This window comes from Diabrotica virgifera, chromosome 1, assembly GCF_917563875.1.
Source record: "Diabrotica virgifera virgifera chromosome 1, PGI_DIABVI_V3a".
Lineage (NCBI taxonomy): Eukaryota > Metazoa > Arthropoda > Insecta > Coleoptera > Chrysomelidae > Diabrotica > Diabrotica virgifera.
The window spans coordinates 278437607-278455385 of record NC_065443.1 but is presented as its reverse complement, the minus strand read 5'-3'; the positions used below and the strand labels follow the sequence as shown (position 1 = coordinate 278455385).

Here is a 17779-nt window from a genome sequence, read left to right as displayed (position 1 = left end):
ATAATCTACAAGTTGAATGCTGTGAAATGCCGATGGATATAAGACGAAAAAAACTTGGCATCAACCTTTTAGTTAGATTGTATGAAAAAAAGGCAAGTTTAATTTCCAAAATACATCAACTGTTTTTAGCAGACTTGACAGAAAAATATTGGATAAAAAAGAAAACTCTAAATATGGTAGATTTATATTCAAAAATGACAATATATGATAAACAACTTTATAAATATGACATAAACCCAAATTATAATATTGACTTTAATAGTATGGAACAAGTTCAGGTATACTTTTTAAGGGACTATAGCAAGTTGCCTATATCTTTAAGAAAATTAGTGTTTATCTCCGACAGTTCACAAATGTTCAAAGATTATTGTATGCTATATACAGATGTATCAAAAAATATTGAAGGTGTGGGATGTGCCTATTGGGATAGCAGTAATAAAATTAGTAAAATGTTTAAACTAAATTCTATTATGAGTATATACACAGCTGAATTAATAGCGATAATGGAAGCACTAAAATATTTATCTAATATAAATCATTCAAAGTTTATAATTTTTAGTGACAGTAAAAGTTCTCTTAGTAAAATTAGTGCTATAAATCCTAAATCAAAAGTGAACTACATTGAATTATATATCATAAATAAAATTAAAGAACTTCAGCAACAAGGAAAGTCTGTTAAGTTGGCATGGGTTAAAAGCCACTGTGGAATAACTGGAAATGAAATGGTAGATGAATTGGCTAAAAACGCGGTGACACAAGGAGTATTAACCCATTATCTTTGTACGCCAAAAGATATTGAATCAAATTTATTCAAAGAGATTAAGAAAGAATGGAAAGAAAGGTATATTGATGAAAACGTAAATACAGGAAACCACTACAGATCAATCAGAAACTATATAACGGATAAACCTTGGTTTTCTAAAATGGAGTCGACAAAAGATATGATAAGAACCATATGCAGAATGAGATTTGACCACTGTCTTACTCCATCATATTTATTTAAAATTAATATAGCTGATAGTCCACAATGTATTTGTGGACAGTTGGGCAATCTACAACACAAAATTTTGACCTGTTCTCTTATCTCTAATAAAGTTAATATGTTTTTAAATTCACTGTATTCTTTGACTGATGTCCACCATCCCATTAATTTAAATTATTTATTAACATTAGAAAATAATGAGTTGGTATACCGACTATTGTATAAACATATTTTAGATATTAAGCTTAAATTGTAATTGTAAAATATAGAGTAAGTATTTCTTGTAAATTGTTATATGTTAAAAGAAAAAGAAAAGAAAAGAAAAGAAAAAAAAAGAAAAGAAATATAAAAAAAAATAATAAAATAAAAATAAAAAAAAAATAAAAAAAAAATAAAAAAATAAAAAAAAAATAATAAAAAAAAAAAAAAAGAAAGAAAAAATATAAAAAAGATATATAAAAAAAAATAGAAAAAAAAAATATAATAATTAAAAAAATATATAAAAAAAAATATGTAGATAACAATGAATGACGAACTTGGACAGTCCATAGTAAAATAGCTTTCGAATGAAGTAGAGGGCTAAAGAAGAATGTTGCAGTTTTTGCTGTGGAACTCTGAGAACATCATTTGGAAAAAAATTAATAAAAATATATATATATATATAAAAAATTATTAAAAAAAAATACAAAAATAATTATTTATTAGTAGAATTGTTTGTTATATTAGTATTAGTTTTAGGATAAGATACGAAAAAATGACTAATAAAATAAAAAATAGTAAAATTGGCGAATGGATTTAGTGTCCGCAGTCATATAAACCCAAACAAACAACAACGATTTTTTGGTATAGGCTTCACTTAAGGGTAATTGCCCTATTTTTAATTACAGGGTGTTACATTTTAAAAAACCCCTTTTTATACCATCTGAACCGCTTATGCTAGAGTGATAAGACTTTTAGCGATTACCCATGTACTGGTGCTATTTACAAATTTGTATAATGCACCCCAATTTTTTCCCCGGAACCACCCCAAAAAAAAGAAGAATTAATAAATAAAGTGATTTTCTTGGAATCCTTCATACACAATGCCTTTTATTAATATGTTTCATATATCATTTTGTGCACGTTATAATTACCCATGCATGGACACCAAAAGCGATTTCCTAGTGCAACCCTTGTAGCCAAAAAAAAAATAAAATGGGGGGTTAAATTTTCTTTTCATTTTTTGCTTTTTGATCCATATAGGCATATGCTTCATCAATAGTGCTTTTCAAAAATATATATGGTTATTGCAACATCCCTGAGGAAACCACCCCTATCCTTGAAAATATACTGCAGAAACTACCCCTATCCCTTGGCGAGGATGTTTTTACGGTTTTCTCGTTACCTATACATTATTTTTAAACAAAACTTATACAAGGTTAAAGATCACTATTTACTCTAAAGATTAGGTCCTATTCATTTTTTTCGTATAAGCAACCGTTACGGCACAGTGGCGCCGTAAACCTCATATATGCTTTGGCGGGCTCCAGTTTTTGTTTTTTTTTTCGTCATCTGTTCGTTATATTGATAAAGTACTTATGTAAAATAAAACAACATAGTGTAACCTACAAATTATGATCTATGCACATTTTACAATCTTTGCGCCCCAAAGCCACAGTGGTGGCCCAAAATCAATTTTTGCATATTTTCGCCACCTACACGCATTTTATTGCATTAATGCTACCTTAATAGCACAATATTTACCCTTAGGTGGTCGCTAAGCAGTGCCGGATCCAGGGAGGGGTGATGGGGGTTATCACCTCCCCCCCTCTCAAACCAAGTGATATTATATTCAAAGGTTATAAAAGTATTCATTTATTTTTATAGAAATACGTATATTATATTATTATTTTTATAAGAATGGCGTACTTTTTATGCTTTAGCGACAGTGGAGGATCCAGCATCGTTAAGAGGGGGGTGCCAATTGGCTAAATTTCTATAAAAATAAAAGAATATATTTATAATCTTTGAATATAATATCACTTGGTTTAAGAGGGGGGGAGGTGATCACCCCCATCACCCCTCCCTGGATCCGCCACTGCTTAGCGACCACCTAAGGGTAAATATTGTGCTATTAAGGTAGCATTAATGCAATAAAATGCGTGTAGGTGGCGATAATATGCAAAAATTGATTTTGGGCCACCACTGTGGCTTTGGGGCGCAAAGATTGTAAAATGTGCTTAAGTCATAATTTGTAGGTTACACTGTGTTATTTTATTTTACATAAGTACTTTATCAATAAAACGAACAGATGACGAAAAAAAAACAAAAACTGGAGCCTGCCAAAGCATATATGAGGTTTACGGCACCACTGTGCCGTAACGGTTGCTTATACGAAAAAATGAATAGGACCTAATTTTTAGAGTAAATAGAGGTCTTTAACCCTTGTATAAGCTTTGTTTAAAAAGAATGCATAGGTAATGAGAAAATCGTAAAAACATGCTCTCCAAGGGATAGGGGTAGTTTCTGCAGTATATTTTCAAGGATAGGGGTGGTTTCCGCAGGGATGTTGCAATAACCATATATATTTTTGAAAAGCACTATTGATGAAGCATATGCCCATATGGATCAAAAAGCAAAAAACAAAAAAAAATTTCAACCCCCATTTTATTTATTTTTTTTTTTGCTACAGTGGTTGCACTAGGAAATCGCTTTTGGTGTCCATTCATGGATAATAATAACGTGCACAAAATGATATATGAAGCATATTAATAAAGGGCATTGTGTGTGAAGGATTCCAAGAAAATCACTTTATTTATTAATTCTTCTTTTTTTGGGGTGGTTCCGGGGAAAAAATTGGGGTGCATTATACAAACTTGTAAATAGCACCAGTACATGGGTAATCGCTGAAAGTCTTTTTAGTCTAGCATAAACGGTTCAGGTGGTATAAAAAGAGATTTTTTAAAATGTAACACCCTGTAATTATAAAAAGGGCAATTACGCTTAAGTGAAACCTATACCAAAAATTCAATCAATTATTTGTAAATAATTGCCGCAGGATTTCTTCTTAATTTCCGTTACAGTTAGGGAAAAATATATATTTTTTAAAAACATCTTTTTAAAAACTTGTCAATTTTGGTACCCCACCCCCGCTAAACGGTGGATGATAGACAGATGCTCTCAAGAAATAAATCGTAGAAAATATAGTCCTCTTCATATTTCTATAAAAGAAATTTTTTGTAAAATGTACAGGAAGGGCTACGTTCCGCAAAAACCACAAATTACCCCCTTTAAAGGGGCGAAAAGGGGGGTTCCGGTGCGAAATTTTTTCAGAAAAAGTTAGTTTTATAATAAGCACCCCTTGATATACCAGAAAAAAATAAAACCGGACTTGTGTCCTATTTGCAAGGTTCAACCTTTGTTTCCTACACTATTAACAAATAGTAGTAAACAATGGCTATAACGAACAAACAATTAACAAAATTTTAAACCAAAAACTCCATAAGAAAGCCCTGAAATTAGTCTATCCACCACCACAGAAAGAACCCAGTACCTTCTGCTCTATCACATATATACTGTCAAGATAACAACAAAAATAGCCAGATACATAAAAAAGAAAGGAATAACACCAGCTTTCAGAACTAACAACAACTTAAACAAATATATTAAGAACAATAATAGTCGAAAGAGAAAACAACTACAGAGTGGTGTTTACAAACTAACTTGTGGTGACTGTCCGAAAACTTACATCGGTCAAACTGGCAGAACCTTTGACAAACGGATAGCAGAGCACAAAAGAGCTTTCAACAATAGAAAACAGACACTTCTACATACGCACTTCACCTTCTAGATCATAATCATTCTTTTAATGAACACTTTTAAATTCTGCATATTCAAATAAAGGCCTTAAGCTATCTTTATTACATAGATTCTATGGAAATTAATAAATTGAAAAATACAGATATGATTCTGAATGACTAACTCGAGACAAACAGCTCCCCACTCCTTAACCTTTTCAGTTAAAGACTTTAAAAGATAAACCCTTAGTAATTTAAATCACTTGAGAAAGGCACTCTGCCGAAACAGCTGTAGTCACATAGTTGTAATAAATTTTGTGGAAGTATAGAAAACAAACGTTTTCAGTGTTTTATTGTTAGAATGGGAACAGTTAGCCAATTGGTTTTGTAGACGGTAACTAGACCAGGTGGCTACTAATGGGACTAACAAATCCTACCAGAATAGGAATGGATGAAAGCAAATTTCCAGCCGTAAAACTGAAACCTCTGACAAAATATCCCAGCAGAAAACTTCATGCTACTCCCGGTTGGAGTTTAGAACAGATACCAACAACCTCACCCTAATAGGCCTAAAAAAAATGTACCTTTTTGAGTGGCTTTTGCTGTTCTCTTCCTATCTAGTCAATTATGTGCTACTATTTCCTATTAACTCACTTCTAGTTTCTCCAGATTCTGTCAGACTGCACCTATCCATCTTTTCCTAGGTGTTCCTAGACCTTTTATCCCATCTGGTGTTTCCCGAAACACGTTGTTTTTAAGTGGTCCCTACCCGTATCATATGCCTGTCTATTTTAATCTATTGGTATTTAGACAAATAGATTTTCCTTGCCGAACAGAGTATCTAATATGCATATATGCGTTTGTCACGCTACCTCTGCAAAAGTCTTATATGACTCGAAGTATTTTGCGTTCCCAAAAAAATGGTTTGTTAATTTCTTTTTGAAGTTATACTTTTTTAGACGCGATGGAAGTGAAATTTAATATGCGCAAATTCATCAAATACCTTGTTCCCCGGCGCAGACTCATTATACCTTTGCTCTGATTGGTGTTCAAATGACATGACAATAATTGTTTAATATGGAGGTTACGGATAAACAAATATTGTATATTAGTTTTTATTGTTGTGAGGACACAGACAAAAGCAAGTTTATAATTGTAGTAACTTTTTAAATAGTTTTTAAAAACAACAGGTACGTACTTGATTGTAAATGTTTCAATATTTTAATGAAAAATTACACAGGTGCTTACCTATTTGGAAAATGTATGTACCTATCTATTAGTAGGTAATGCTTTGATTTACATAATATGATTACCAACAAAATTTCTACCACTCTTCATCTAATATACGTATTGTTTTCTTACTCTATGTTTTGTTGTATTTTATTATTTTAATTCCCTTTGTTAACAAACACACACAAAAATCAAACTAATTTGATTAAATTCAGAACTGCAAAACAGTAAAACGTTCAGTTAGCCTACCTTCCACATGACAAGTACGTGTAAGTGGTCAAGTCGGGTGACGGGTGTGTGTAAGTGGATTTCAAGTCTAAGCACGCGGGTTCGAATCCCAATGCAAGTTTTTATTTTTTTTTATACATTTTATGATTGTGAATATATTTGTTATATAATTTTTTTCAGAAAATGCGTATTTAGTTAAAATTTTTGCCAACAATTATTGTTCAGAAATCATTTTTTGGTGCATTTTTCAATGTGTTTGTGTGTGTTTTATTCTTTTATTTTTTTAATTTTTGGTATTGTTTTAATAAAAATGTTTGCAAAGTAGTAAGTATTAAAATTAGTTTAATATTTAAACAAAATATAAATAAACTGCTAAAAGTACATTTATTAATTTCGTTGGAATCATATAATAGAAGTATAACTTCTTACGTGCATACAAAGTACACACACATTCTTTTTTTTCATGTTTCGCTTCCGAATGTGACTTTTTCGTTTCCGTATGTGGTGGCAATGTGATCGTGTAAATTTTAAAGTTGGTACCTCGTGAGAGAAGTTTCGATCTTATTAAATGTTTGAATAAGATCAAAACTTCTGAAAATGAAAATGAAAGATCTTTTTCCGCAATTATTTTCGTTTTAACTTTGTATTGTTTTCAAATTGTTGTCCAGGTATTGTCCCTTTAATTTAGTGTTCCAGCTGCAGTTTTTCCATATGCACGTTTCTCATCTGACGGATTCGACGGTAATTCAATATTTTTGTTTTCTGTGTATTTCAAACACGGAAAAAATGGATAATGAAAGATACCCAGATGATATTTGTTATTTTTTCCACTACTCTTATTCTAAAGAAACTTCTAGAGAACAGCACATAACTGTGTCTTGATAAAAATGCATATAAGTGCATGCAAGAAATAGTACTCGTGGCACTGACAGCAGAAATTTTTCAATTTCTAATTTACCTGAGCCGTCACTGTGCTGCTGAGGGCACGTAAAGCTACATGTTCATGTTACAAGAGCTCGTGCAACCTGAAAATCCTAACACTAGACCTGTGCACGAAGGTTACACCAACTTTAGAGCAATTGACTACAGTACGACCGTTGCAGAAGAGACAACTTCCAAAAAAAACACTCCAGATCACCAAGGCCACAATAACATGAGAGGAATCACCCAGAGCTGAATCGTTAGGGTACGGTAGGTAACTGGGATGTGTGAATTTTCCCCTCCCCTTTAAGAGAGTGAGGCATGTGGCAAAAATACAAAAATAAGATTTTTGTCTCCATAAATATTGGTAACATTTATAATTACTGTCAAGTTAATAATCAAAAAGTTCTCTACTTACTTTTATTAACAAATTTCTAATACAGGGAAATTGAACCATGAAAATAAACACTAATAGTGGAACACTGAGCAAAAGCAAAATAAAGATACTAAAGAAACTCGGAATGGACATCATTGCTTCACCATGAAAGGGTCTCTGCGATTCTTTTTCATATAGATATTTTTGAGTCTGGTACATTATCTTTCTAGCCTGTCCCTTGGGTATCAACCAACCCTTGGTTATCTTGGAATAGCGTGGAAGAATGCTGAAAGCAAAGATTTAGTATTACTTTAATAAAAGTTTATTGCTTTATTGATTGTGAATTGATTGTGCATGCAAAGATGCAAACAATACAAGATGAAATCTTTAGTATATACTATAGACGATATAGGTCTAACAAAAAAAATAAAATAATTTTATTTAAATAGTTACACTATTCGAAGAATTTATGGAAACATTTCTTTACTTCAAAAATGAATAACCATTTTCAATTTCGTTGCAATACAAAACTACAACCGCACTATATTCTAGTTCAATCAGAAAGGGCAGCAAGCACCTCTACCGGTTTCGAAACTTATTAGTCTCTCATCAGAAGGCACATATACTGCTCTATCTGATCCAACCAGGACAAACCCCAGCGTGCAGTTACGGATTGCAACGAACGAAATGGCAGGGATGTCCTAGCGGCAACTGCTAGCAAAAGGCTAAGTTTTCAATCTAATAGCACATAAAATAATATTAAAAATATTACTCAATATCCCACCAGATTGAAAACAATGGGAACCTTCTCTGGTTAAACATCCGAGGCTTTTAAAATTTGCAAGCCATAACGGATGCTGAGACTAAAGAAGATGAATCAACCAGGACAAACCCCGGCATGCAGTTACGGATTGCAGCGAACGAAATGGCAGGGATGCCCAGCGGCAACTGCTAGCAAAAGACTAGTTTTAAATCTAATAGCACATAAAATAATCTAATAGTTCTAGGTCCAAATAAACTTCAGAAAAAATAGTTATAAAAAAAATTTTATCCTAATACTTCCACTCTTTTATCCATAGGGTGTGGGGTCTGGTTTCTGGGGCGCCCAGCCTTTCTCATCACACCTCATTACAGTAAACAATTCTGATATCAAACCATAAATTATTTATTATTCATTACCTACTATTTTTACACATAATGCTAATTTTCCAAAACACCTTCATACATCCATCCAGTTTTAAACCTTTTCAATTCAACTCGATAACTTGGTATAAAAAAATCCCTAATTCATAAACATTTTTAGTCCTAGATGTCTATGTTACATAAAAGGACCTCTTACTTTTGCCCAGGTTATTAGTTCAATTGATATTCTGTCTTTACTTCCAATATCAACACTCAGGTACCTATAACCAATTAATTCACATATCATTATATCATATCAGTCTCCTCCTGTGACTCATACTACTTATCTTAATTTCAACACTACTTTGATATCAGACTTCCATTTACTGCAGACTCTCTAATTTACTCTGCCAATTAGTATAATTAAACCAAAAACTCCTTTTAATTCATAGTAAATTAAATTTTCATCAGCACAGTTGGACTTACTTCAATTTGAATAGGAACCACAATCATCAACCTATCCATATAAATAAAACATCTTAGCGAAAATATCTCCACTTAATTATTTGGTCCAAGTTGTTCTTTACCATAAATGGATCCATTATTTGCTAACTAATTCAACTTCATTTGAATTATGTATAGATGGCTGCATACATTCTGGCTAATTCTCTATTTACATTATAAAAATCATTTCATACTCTACTTACATCTTACATATAGGGCTTTTCATTCACAGTCATTTGTTTCGAGCTTCTGTCATGTGTCACATAATATTAATATATCTACGTCATACGTTATTGGTATATAACAATGATACAAACCAGAGACGTATGACGTAGATATATTAATATTATGTGACACATGACAGAAGCTCGAAACAAATGACAATCGATGAAAAGCCCTATTCAAGGTACTTAAATGTAATTATAGCCACAACTTTGTTGATGTTTGTTATTACTATGTAAATTTTTAAAAAATATTTTACTACAATTAGTTGGCTGTGGTGATACAGGATAAATTCCATGTCACGTTGTTCGTCTGTCTTTTGACACCTTTCAGAAACATCACTCATTTCGCATTCAGTTGCCATTAAGTCATTGAAATGTAATCAACTCAATTTGGATCCCACGTGTTGGGAAATCTGTATACATTACCTTAGGGCATTATCCTGGGGTCTAGGACATTTCGGCGTCGCCGTTTCGGCGTGGCCATTTCGGCGTGGCCGTTTGGGCGTAGAGCCGTTTCGGCGTAGGCCGTTTCGGCGTCGGCCATTTCGGCGTCAGAGATTTTATTTTAGTTGACTAAATACCTACATTGGAGTCTATTAGTAAGACATTAGATTATACCTACGTTACTTTTTTAGAAATTTAAGAGGCTCTTGATTTATATCTATACCACACTAAAAAAATATATTAAATGTTATTTTTTCCAACTTTTGTAAATGTAAGCTATTTAATTGCACATAATTAATTAAAAAATTAATATATTATATATATTATATATTATACAGTACAATTTTCAAAGGAGGAAGACCTAACCCTTCGGTCCAAACCTAACTTTCGGGTATTATTTTACATCTTCTAAAATTAAAATGTCGAAAATTGTTCTCCTGACTCTACATTTTTTGTTAAAGAAAATTTCAGACTATCATACATTAACAACTATTTTTTTTTTCTCTCTCACTTTGCCAAAGTATCTGTCGCCGAATCAGCCGGCGCCGAATCGGCGGGCGCCGAATCGGCGGGCGCCGAACCGGCAGGCGCCGAAATGGCCGACGCCGAAACGGCCTACGCCGAAACGGCCTACGCCGAAACGGCTCTACGCCCAAACGGCCACGCCGAAATGGCCACGCCGAAACGGCGACGCCGAAACGTCCCATTCCGATTATCCTGGTTGCCATGTGACCATCACAGGGCTTTTTATTGAAGTATGCACTTTTAAGGCATCTATATTATATGTAAAGGGTTCTTACCCAGATATTTTTCTTTTGTGGCTCAGCTAGCATCCAGTTTGTAAATATAACCAACTCGCTCTAACCTTTGTCAAAATTTAAATACTAACTTTATATTCATTAAATCGGTTATATAGTTATTTTTAGATCGAACACTGATGATGATTTTTTATAAAAATCGAAAACGATTTGTTGTGATGTAGCCCTTTTAAGGGATTTTAATAAAAAAAATTTATACCTTTTACAAAGGATTTCTTTCCAATTTTACATAAAATAATATTAAAAATATTACTCTCCATCCCACTAGATTGAAATCAATGGGAACCTTCTCTGGTTACACCTTCGATTCTTCTAAAATTTGCAAGCCATAATGGATGCTAAGACTAAAGAAGGTAAGGGAATTTTAAAATCTAGTCTTTTACTTCTTTATTTCTTTATATTTTGTAGTGAAACCGAAGTGAAAATAAGACTTACGAATCATTGCATTATGGCATCCTTAACCAAAGAGAATTTCTAAAAAAATTAATAGTTTTTTGGATGGTTACAAAGCTAGTGAAGAGTGTGGCCTCTCATTAAACACGAAGCAAAATTTTTGCTATACCCTGTTTTTAAACTAGAAGGTGTAACTGGTCCAACCTCAGGCAAGTTTATGAAATTTTGGCACTATTGACATTTATGAAATTTTGGCACTTCATGTGGTAATTAAGTTATATTGGCGATTTTTTGAGTTTTCTGCTTCTATATAAAAAAAAGTTATTTTTAGAACTCTTTAGGGACGTATTAGTATAATATAATATTTATGGATTACTGTCGAAGGCCGACATGATCAACCAAAAAGAAAAGGCTGTATTTGGTGATTTTGCCAGTGACATCATTGGGTGTGAATCCCTCTTTTGAGTTAGCTCCTCCTGTTTTAAAAACAGGGCATAGTAATAAAATTGTCTAAAAAATATTAATTCGTCTCCAAATGTATCTTGAAATTAGAGCTGCTACAAAACAAAAGACTGTTTGAAATTAGAACATCAAATAGGTATATTTAAATTCAGTTCTTACTTCTCCGGTACCAAAATGGCTGCTGGCCTGTGTACCAGACCTGAATCCCGCGTACCAAAAAAAGTTGATTTGACCTGAAAATTTGTTTAGCTTAACGGTGTCTAGTCGGACAAACTTTAATGTATGGGAACATTGGAACAGGGAAAGTTTTAATTGTGGAACAAGTTAAAAATTTAGAACGTCAGACTACGAAAACGTTCCATGTATTTTGTCGGACAGAACTTCCAATTGATTTGTTACCATTTCATTAAACTCTCATGCAAAAATCAGAAGGTATTTACCACCAACTTGGCATTTTAATAAGTTCAACACGAAGAACATGTCAAATGACAGGAATTATATTGGTGATAAATAGCAGTCTGATTTTTGCATGAGAGTTTAATGAAATGGTAACAAATCAATTGGAAGTCCTGTCCGACAAAATACATGGGCGTTTTCATAATCTGACGTTCCAAATTTTTAAACTGTTCCACAATTAAAACTTTGCCTGTTCCAGTGTTGCCGTATATCAATGTTTGTCCGACTAGACACTCCGACTAGACTAGATTTTCACCCTTTTTAAAAAAAATCGTTGTTTTGACTTCTGAGGGATTTCATTTTCAAAAAATGTGTTTGGAATATTTCAATCCCTTCGCCCCCCCCCCCCCCCTTAAGGATAGCCATAACACGATTTTGATAAGCAACCCATGCTAGAAATATTCGTCTATGTATGAAATTTAATAAAAAAAAAAGAATGTGTGTGTACTTTGTACACACGTAAGAAGTTATACTTCTGTTATTATGATTTCAACGAAATTAATATAGTTAACAGGTTATTTGTATTTTATTTAAATATTAAACTAAATTTCTTTACCTACCACTTTTAAAAATTTTTTATTAAAACGATACCAACAATATAAAAAAAAAATGAATCGTCCGGGATTTGAACCCGGGACCTCTTGATCTCCGGTCACACGCTCTACCACTGCGCTATCTCCCTTTGCTTTGACAGGTTACAAGATTTCTCATATATACTGACAAATTTAATACAAAAATACTTTAAATAATATACTTACTATTATTATAAAATATCTTATTCCCGAGGAAGACAAATCCAAAGACACAAAAATTATAATAAATAATGTATGTATGTATGTATGTATGTATCGGTTTTAGAACGTCTTTCGACGTTGTCCGATGCCTAACTTCCACGTCCTTCTATCATCCCATTGGCCATCTCTAAGATCCCTTGTACTCATTGCTTTGGTTACCCCTTCTTTCCATGTCTTTTTGGGTCTTCCTCGTTTTTTGCGGTTTGGTGGTACCCACTGCATGATCTTTTTGGGCAATCTTTTGTCTTCCATTCTTTGAACATGACCATACCAAATCAACTGTTTCCTCTCAATGTCTGTTGTTAAGTAAATATCTATTCCAATTTGTCGTCTTACTTCCTCATTTCGAACTCTTTCCCTACGGGATATACCTAACGATCTTCTAAACACATCCATTTCTACAGCTTCTAATTTTTTCCTGTTGTTCTCGGTTATTCTCCAAGTTTCTACTCCGTAAAGTAGGCTGCTTTTAATAAGTGTTTCATAGATATTGTATTTTCGCTGTATTCCTATTTCGGAACTCCAAAGTATTCCATTTAGGCAGCCAATTGTTCTTCTAGCTTGTGTTACCCTTTTCTTTATTTCCTCATCGTCTTTTCCCGTTCTATCGAAGGTTACTCCCAGGTACGTGTATTCACTACAGAATGTGATTTGTTCATTATCCTCTAGTTCGATATTGGATAGCTCAGCTCCTATGGGTAGGTATTTAGTTTTTTCCACATTAATTTCCAAGCCCCACTGTTCATATTCCTCCTTTAGTTTTCTTGTCATATACTGTAGGTCGTCTTTATCATTAGCTATGATGACTTGGTCATCAGCAAATTGTAAGGTATATAAACAAACCTCTGCCCCACTAAGTTCATATTCCTCCTTTAGTTTTCTTGTCATATACTGTAGGTCGTCTTTATCATTAGCTATGATGACTTGGTCATCAGCAAATTGTAAGGTATATAAACAAACCTCTCCGAGGTCTATACCCATACCGTGGCATTTACGTTTTCACTGGTTTAGTGCTTTTGCAACATATATCTTGAACAAAGTTGGTGAAATACAGCAGCCCTGGCGCAGACCCTTGTTAACTATGAACTTTTTAGATAGTGTGTTGTCAATTTTTACTTGTGATGTAGAATTTCCATATAGATTTTTTAAGGCTTTGACTAGAGTGTAGCTGATGTTAGTTTCTTGTAGTGATTTCCACAATTTAGTCACAGGAACGCTGTCGTATGCTTTACGGAGGTCAACAAACATGAGATGGGTCTCTTGATTGGTTGCTGATTTTTTTTTTTCAATTAATTGTTTTAGGCTGAAAACATTATCTGTGCAATTTCTTCCAGCGCGGAAACCAGCCTAGCCTGTCCTTCTTCTTCTTGTTCCCTATACTCCATCTCAATGAGATTTCTAAGAATGCGCCCGTACACCCGGCTTAGTGTACTAGTTACCGATATTCCTCTGTAATTTGAGCAATCCAACTTATTTCCTTTTTTATGAATGGAAGAAATATAAGTTACTTTCCATAAACTGGGTGGTGTGACACCGTTTATATATTTGGTCATACACCAAGTAAGTGCTTGAAAGAGTTTATCTGTGCCACATTTTATTAATTCGGCAGGAATATTTTCTGGCCCTGGAGCTCTACCATTTTTTAGTTCATTTACAGCTTTCTTCACCATATCAACTCCCACCACTATCTCTTCGCCTTCAACGAATACTTCTGTTGGTGATTGTGTGATATATTCGGCTCTACTTTCTGTTAGCAAACTCTCGTAGTATTCTTTCCATTTTTCTGTTTATATTAACTGAATAGAAGTAGTATTTCTTTGTGTGTTCTTTATTTGGTTTAAAAATTTCCATGTCTCTGAACACTTCCTTCCGCCTATGTAAGTGTTGATCTCTTGGCATTTCATATCCCACATTTCTTTTTTTGCTGCTGTTACTGCTCTTCTTGTTGTTCTTCGTAGGTCCAAATATTTGTCTTTGTCTACTTGATGTTTAGTACTTAGCCACCGTGCGTACGCTTTCTTTTTCTCCATTATTAGGTTTTGTATGTCTTCGGTCCACCATACCTTTTTACTGTGGCGCTCGGATTTTAAACCAAGCGCTTCTTTTGCGGCTGTTTGCATACTGTCTATTATATTTGCGTACACTTCTTCCACGGATACATTTTGGATTATATCTTCTAATTTTTCATTTAGTCTTCGTTGATATAGTGTTCTCGTACTTTCATGTTGTAAGCTGTCCAGGTTGTAATTTGTTATGTTAAAAATTTCTGTGGCTTCAGGTGGTTCTTTTGTTTTCTTGGATCTAAACGGAAAAACTATTATAAATATATATAAACTATATAAATAATACATTTACTAAAAACACTAATATATTCTTTTCACACCTTTTCTTGCATTGATATATTTATGCATAACTTCAAAGGTTCAGCAACTAAACGCCATACTGTTTGTGTGCGCATGCGCGCAGAATTAGGAAATTTTACTCTCAATCGCGCCTAAAGAAGTATAACTTCAAAAAAATGTTTCATCCGGTAAGCAGATGGGTACAGGTCGACCTATATTCGGATCCCGTACTATTACTAGCCGATCCTGCGACTCAGAGCGCGCTATTAAAATATCGATATCTTGGACAAAAATAAACCTACCAACAACTTCCCAAAATCAATATATCCCTTTGGAGTTCTTTTATCATTACTATTAATTCAGGTATACATTTTTACTGCTCAAATTTGCTTAAAACCCTTATAAACAAATTAATTTACAAATTTTTTAAGAAAATTTCCACTTTAAATGGGTACAACTTGACTATGACTAGTCTAATAGGAGCTCTAGCCCCTATAAAGGGTTATAGGCTAATTGCTAATTCGCCTATTACACAGGGTGTAACGAAAATACAGGTCATAAATTAAATCACATATTCTGAGACCAAAAATAGTTCGAATGAACCTAATTTACCTTAGTACAAATATGCACATAAAAAAAGTTACAGCCCTTTGAAGTTACAAAATGAAAATCGATTTTTTTGAATATATCGAAAACTATTAGAGATTTTGTATTAAAAATGGACATGTGGCATTCTTATAGCAGCAACATTTTAAAAAAGAATTATAGTGAAATTTGTGCACCCCATAAAAATTTAATGGGGGTTTTGTTCCCCTAAACCCCCCAAACTTTTGTGTACGTTCCAATTAAATTATTATTGCGGTACCCTTAGTTAAATTGAATATTTCTAAAACTTTTTTGCCTCTTAGTATTTTTTCGATAAGGCAGTTTTTATCGAGTTGCGGCTTCTTTTTTAATATGTTTACATAAAAATTTTATGGGGGTTTTGTTCCTTTAAACCCCTCAAATGTTTGTGTATGTTCCAATTAAACTTTTACTGTGGTACCATTAGTTAAACACAGTGTTTTTAAAACGTTTTTGCCTCTTTGTATTTTTTCGAGAAGGCACGTTTTATCGAGATATTACTTCTTTTTTAATATGGTTCAAAATATACCTAAAAATGTAAATCATAAATAAATTTTCATATTATTACCAAGTCTCCATAATCGTACTTTATTAGCTATATACAAATATGTGGTGGATTTGACAAATATTCAAAATATCTGGATAAAAACTGACTTTTCGAAAAAGTACTAAGAGGCAAAAAAGTTTTTAAAATATTGTGTTTAACTAATGGTAATACAATTATAATTAAATTGGAACGTACACAAAAGTTTGGGGGAGTTTAAAGGAACAAAACCCCCATAAAATTTTTATGGGGTGTCCAAATTTCACTATAATTTTTTCTCAAGATACTACTACCATAAGAATGCCACATGTCTATTTTCAATAAAAAATCTCTAATAGTTTTCGATATATCGGAAAAAATCGATGTTCATTTTGTAACTTCAAAGGGCTGTAACTTTTTTTATGTGCACATTTGTACTAAGGTAAGTTAGGTTCAATCGAACTATTTTTGGTCCCAGAATATGTGATTAAATTTATGACCTGTATTTTTGTTACACGTATACCTCAGTAACATTCTAATGTTGCGCATTAAATGTGCTTACAGTTAAAAATGTTAATTATTCATGGTTTTATTTGTTTAATCAGTTGTATGTGGATGTAAATAGATAATTAATAGTTCGTTCTTGTCCCATTATAGGAAGCGAAACAAACTTAATGGATTTTGTTTATTCCTCAAATAATAATAGGTGCATTAGAATATAATGGGTATTAGAAAAGTAATTAAGCATTTGTTTTTCATTTAAATATATTAGCATCGATGATTATTATCGTTTTACTTAATTAGCTGATATATAACTAATTAAATTAATTACTTCCTCCTCTCTGGCTCAGTGGTAAGACAGCCTACCTTTGGATCCTTATTTTACTTTACTTTATCGTGTCCAGACATGTCATTCATAGAATTTCAGCCCAGTATCGGGCTACGTCGGGGTCGCTTCCATCTTTGTTGGCGAGCAAATCTTCGAGGGTACACTAGGGTGACCAAACGTCCCGTAAAAGCGGGATTGTCCCGATTTTTAGCGATTTGTCCCGGAGTCCCGAAAAAATATCTCGGGACGCCTAAATGTCCCGTATTTGCGTTGGGGTGAGTTTTTTTATCTGACTATATTTTCTCTCTTTAATTTGTCTTCAATTTCTGCATTTATTTTCATTCTTATTTCTCCCTCTTTTGTTACATTGTGGCCCAGTATTGTTCTTATTATTTTTCTTTTAAATTTCAGAAGGCTATCTTCCTTTTTCTTGTTAATCGTCGTTGTTTCCATCCCATATGTAACACCAAGTCTTATTAAGGTCTTATATAGGTTCATATTATACTTAGAGTCTTGCTTCTCAGCAGATTTCTACCGTGTAGATGTTTTTCTGTCCTTCAGAATTCTTTCCTCTGTTCTCTCTTTTCCGGTTTTCCCTATTTTTACTCCTAAGTAGCTAAAGGTGGATACAGTTTCAAATTTATGGTTCTGTGTTATTAGATATTTCTGAGTTGGGTCATCTTTCCCTATCGCCATGTATTTTGCTGTGAGCTGGTTTATCTCTAGTCCTA

At 33.2% G+C, this 17779-nt stretch overlaps 1 protein-coding gene across 3 annotated transcripts in view; it reads right to left on the bottom strand.

The window, feature by feature from the left end:
• Nucleotides 1-17779, bottom strand: part of LOC114327598 (saccharopine dehydrogenase-like oxidoreductase) — a 51782-nt gene that overhangs the window by 8443 nt on the left and 25560 nt on the right. For all 3 annotated transcript variants that reach the window (XM_050642035.1, XM_050642034.1, XM_050642033.1), the window contains exon 5: nucleotides 7556-7799. In XM_050642035.1, the coding sequence (XP_050497992.1) occupies nucleotides 7556-7799 (244 nt within the window). The remainder of the gene's footprint in view (nucleotides 1-7555; nucleotides 7800-17779) is intronic.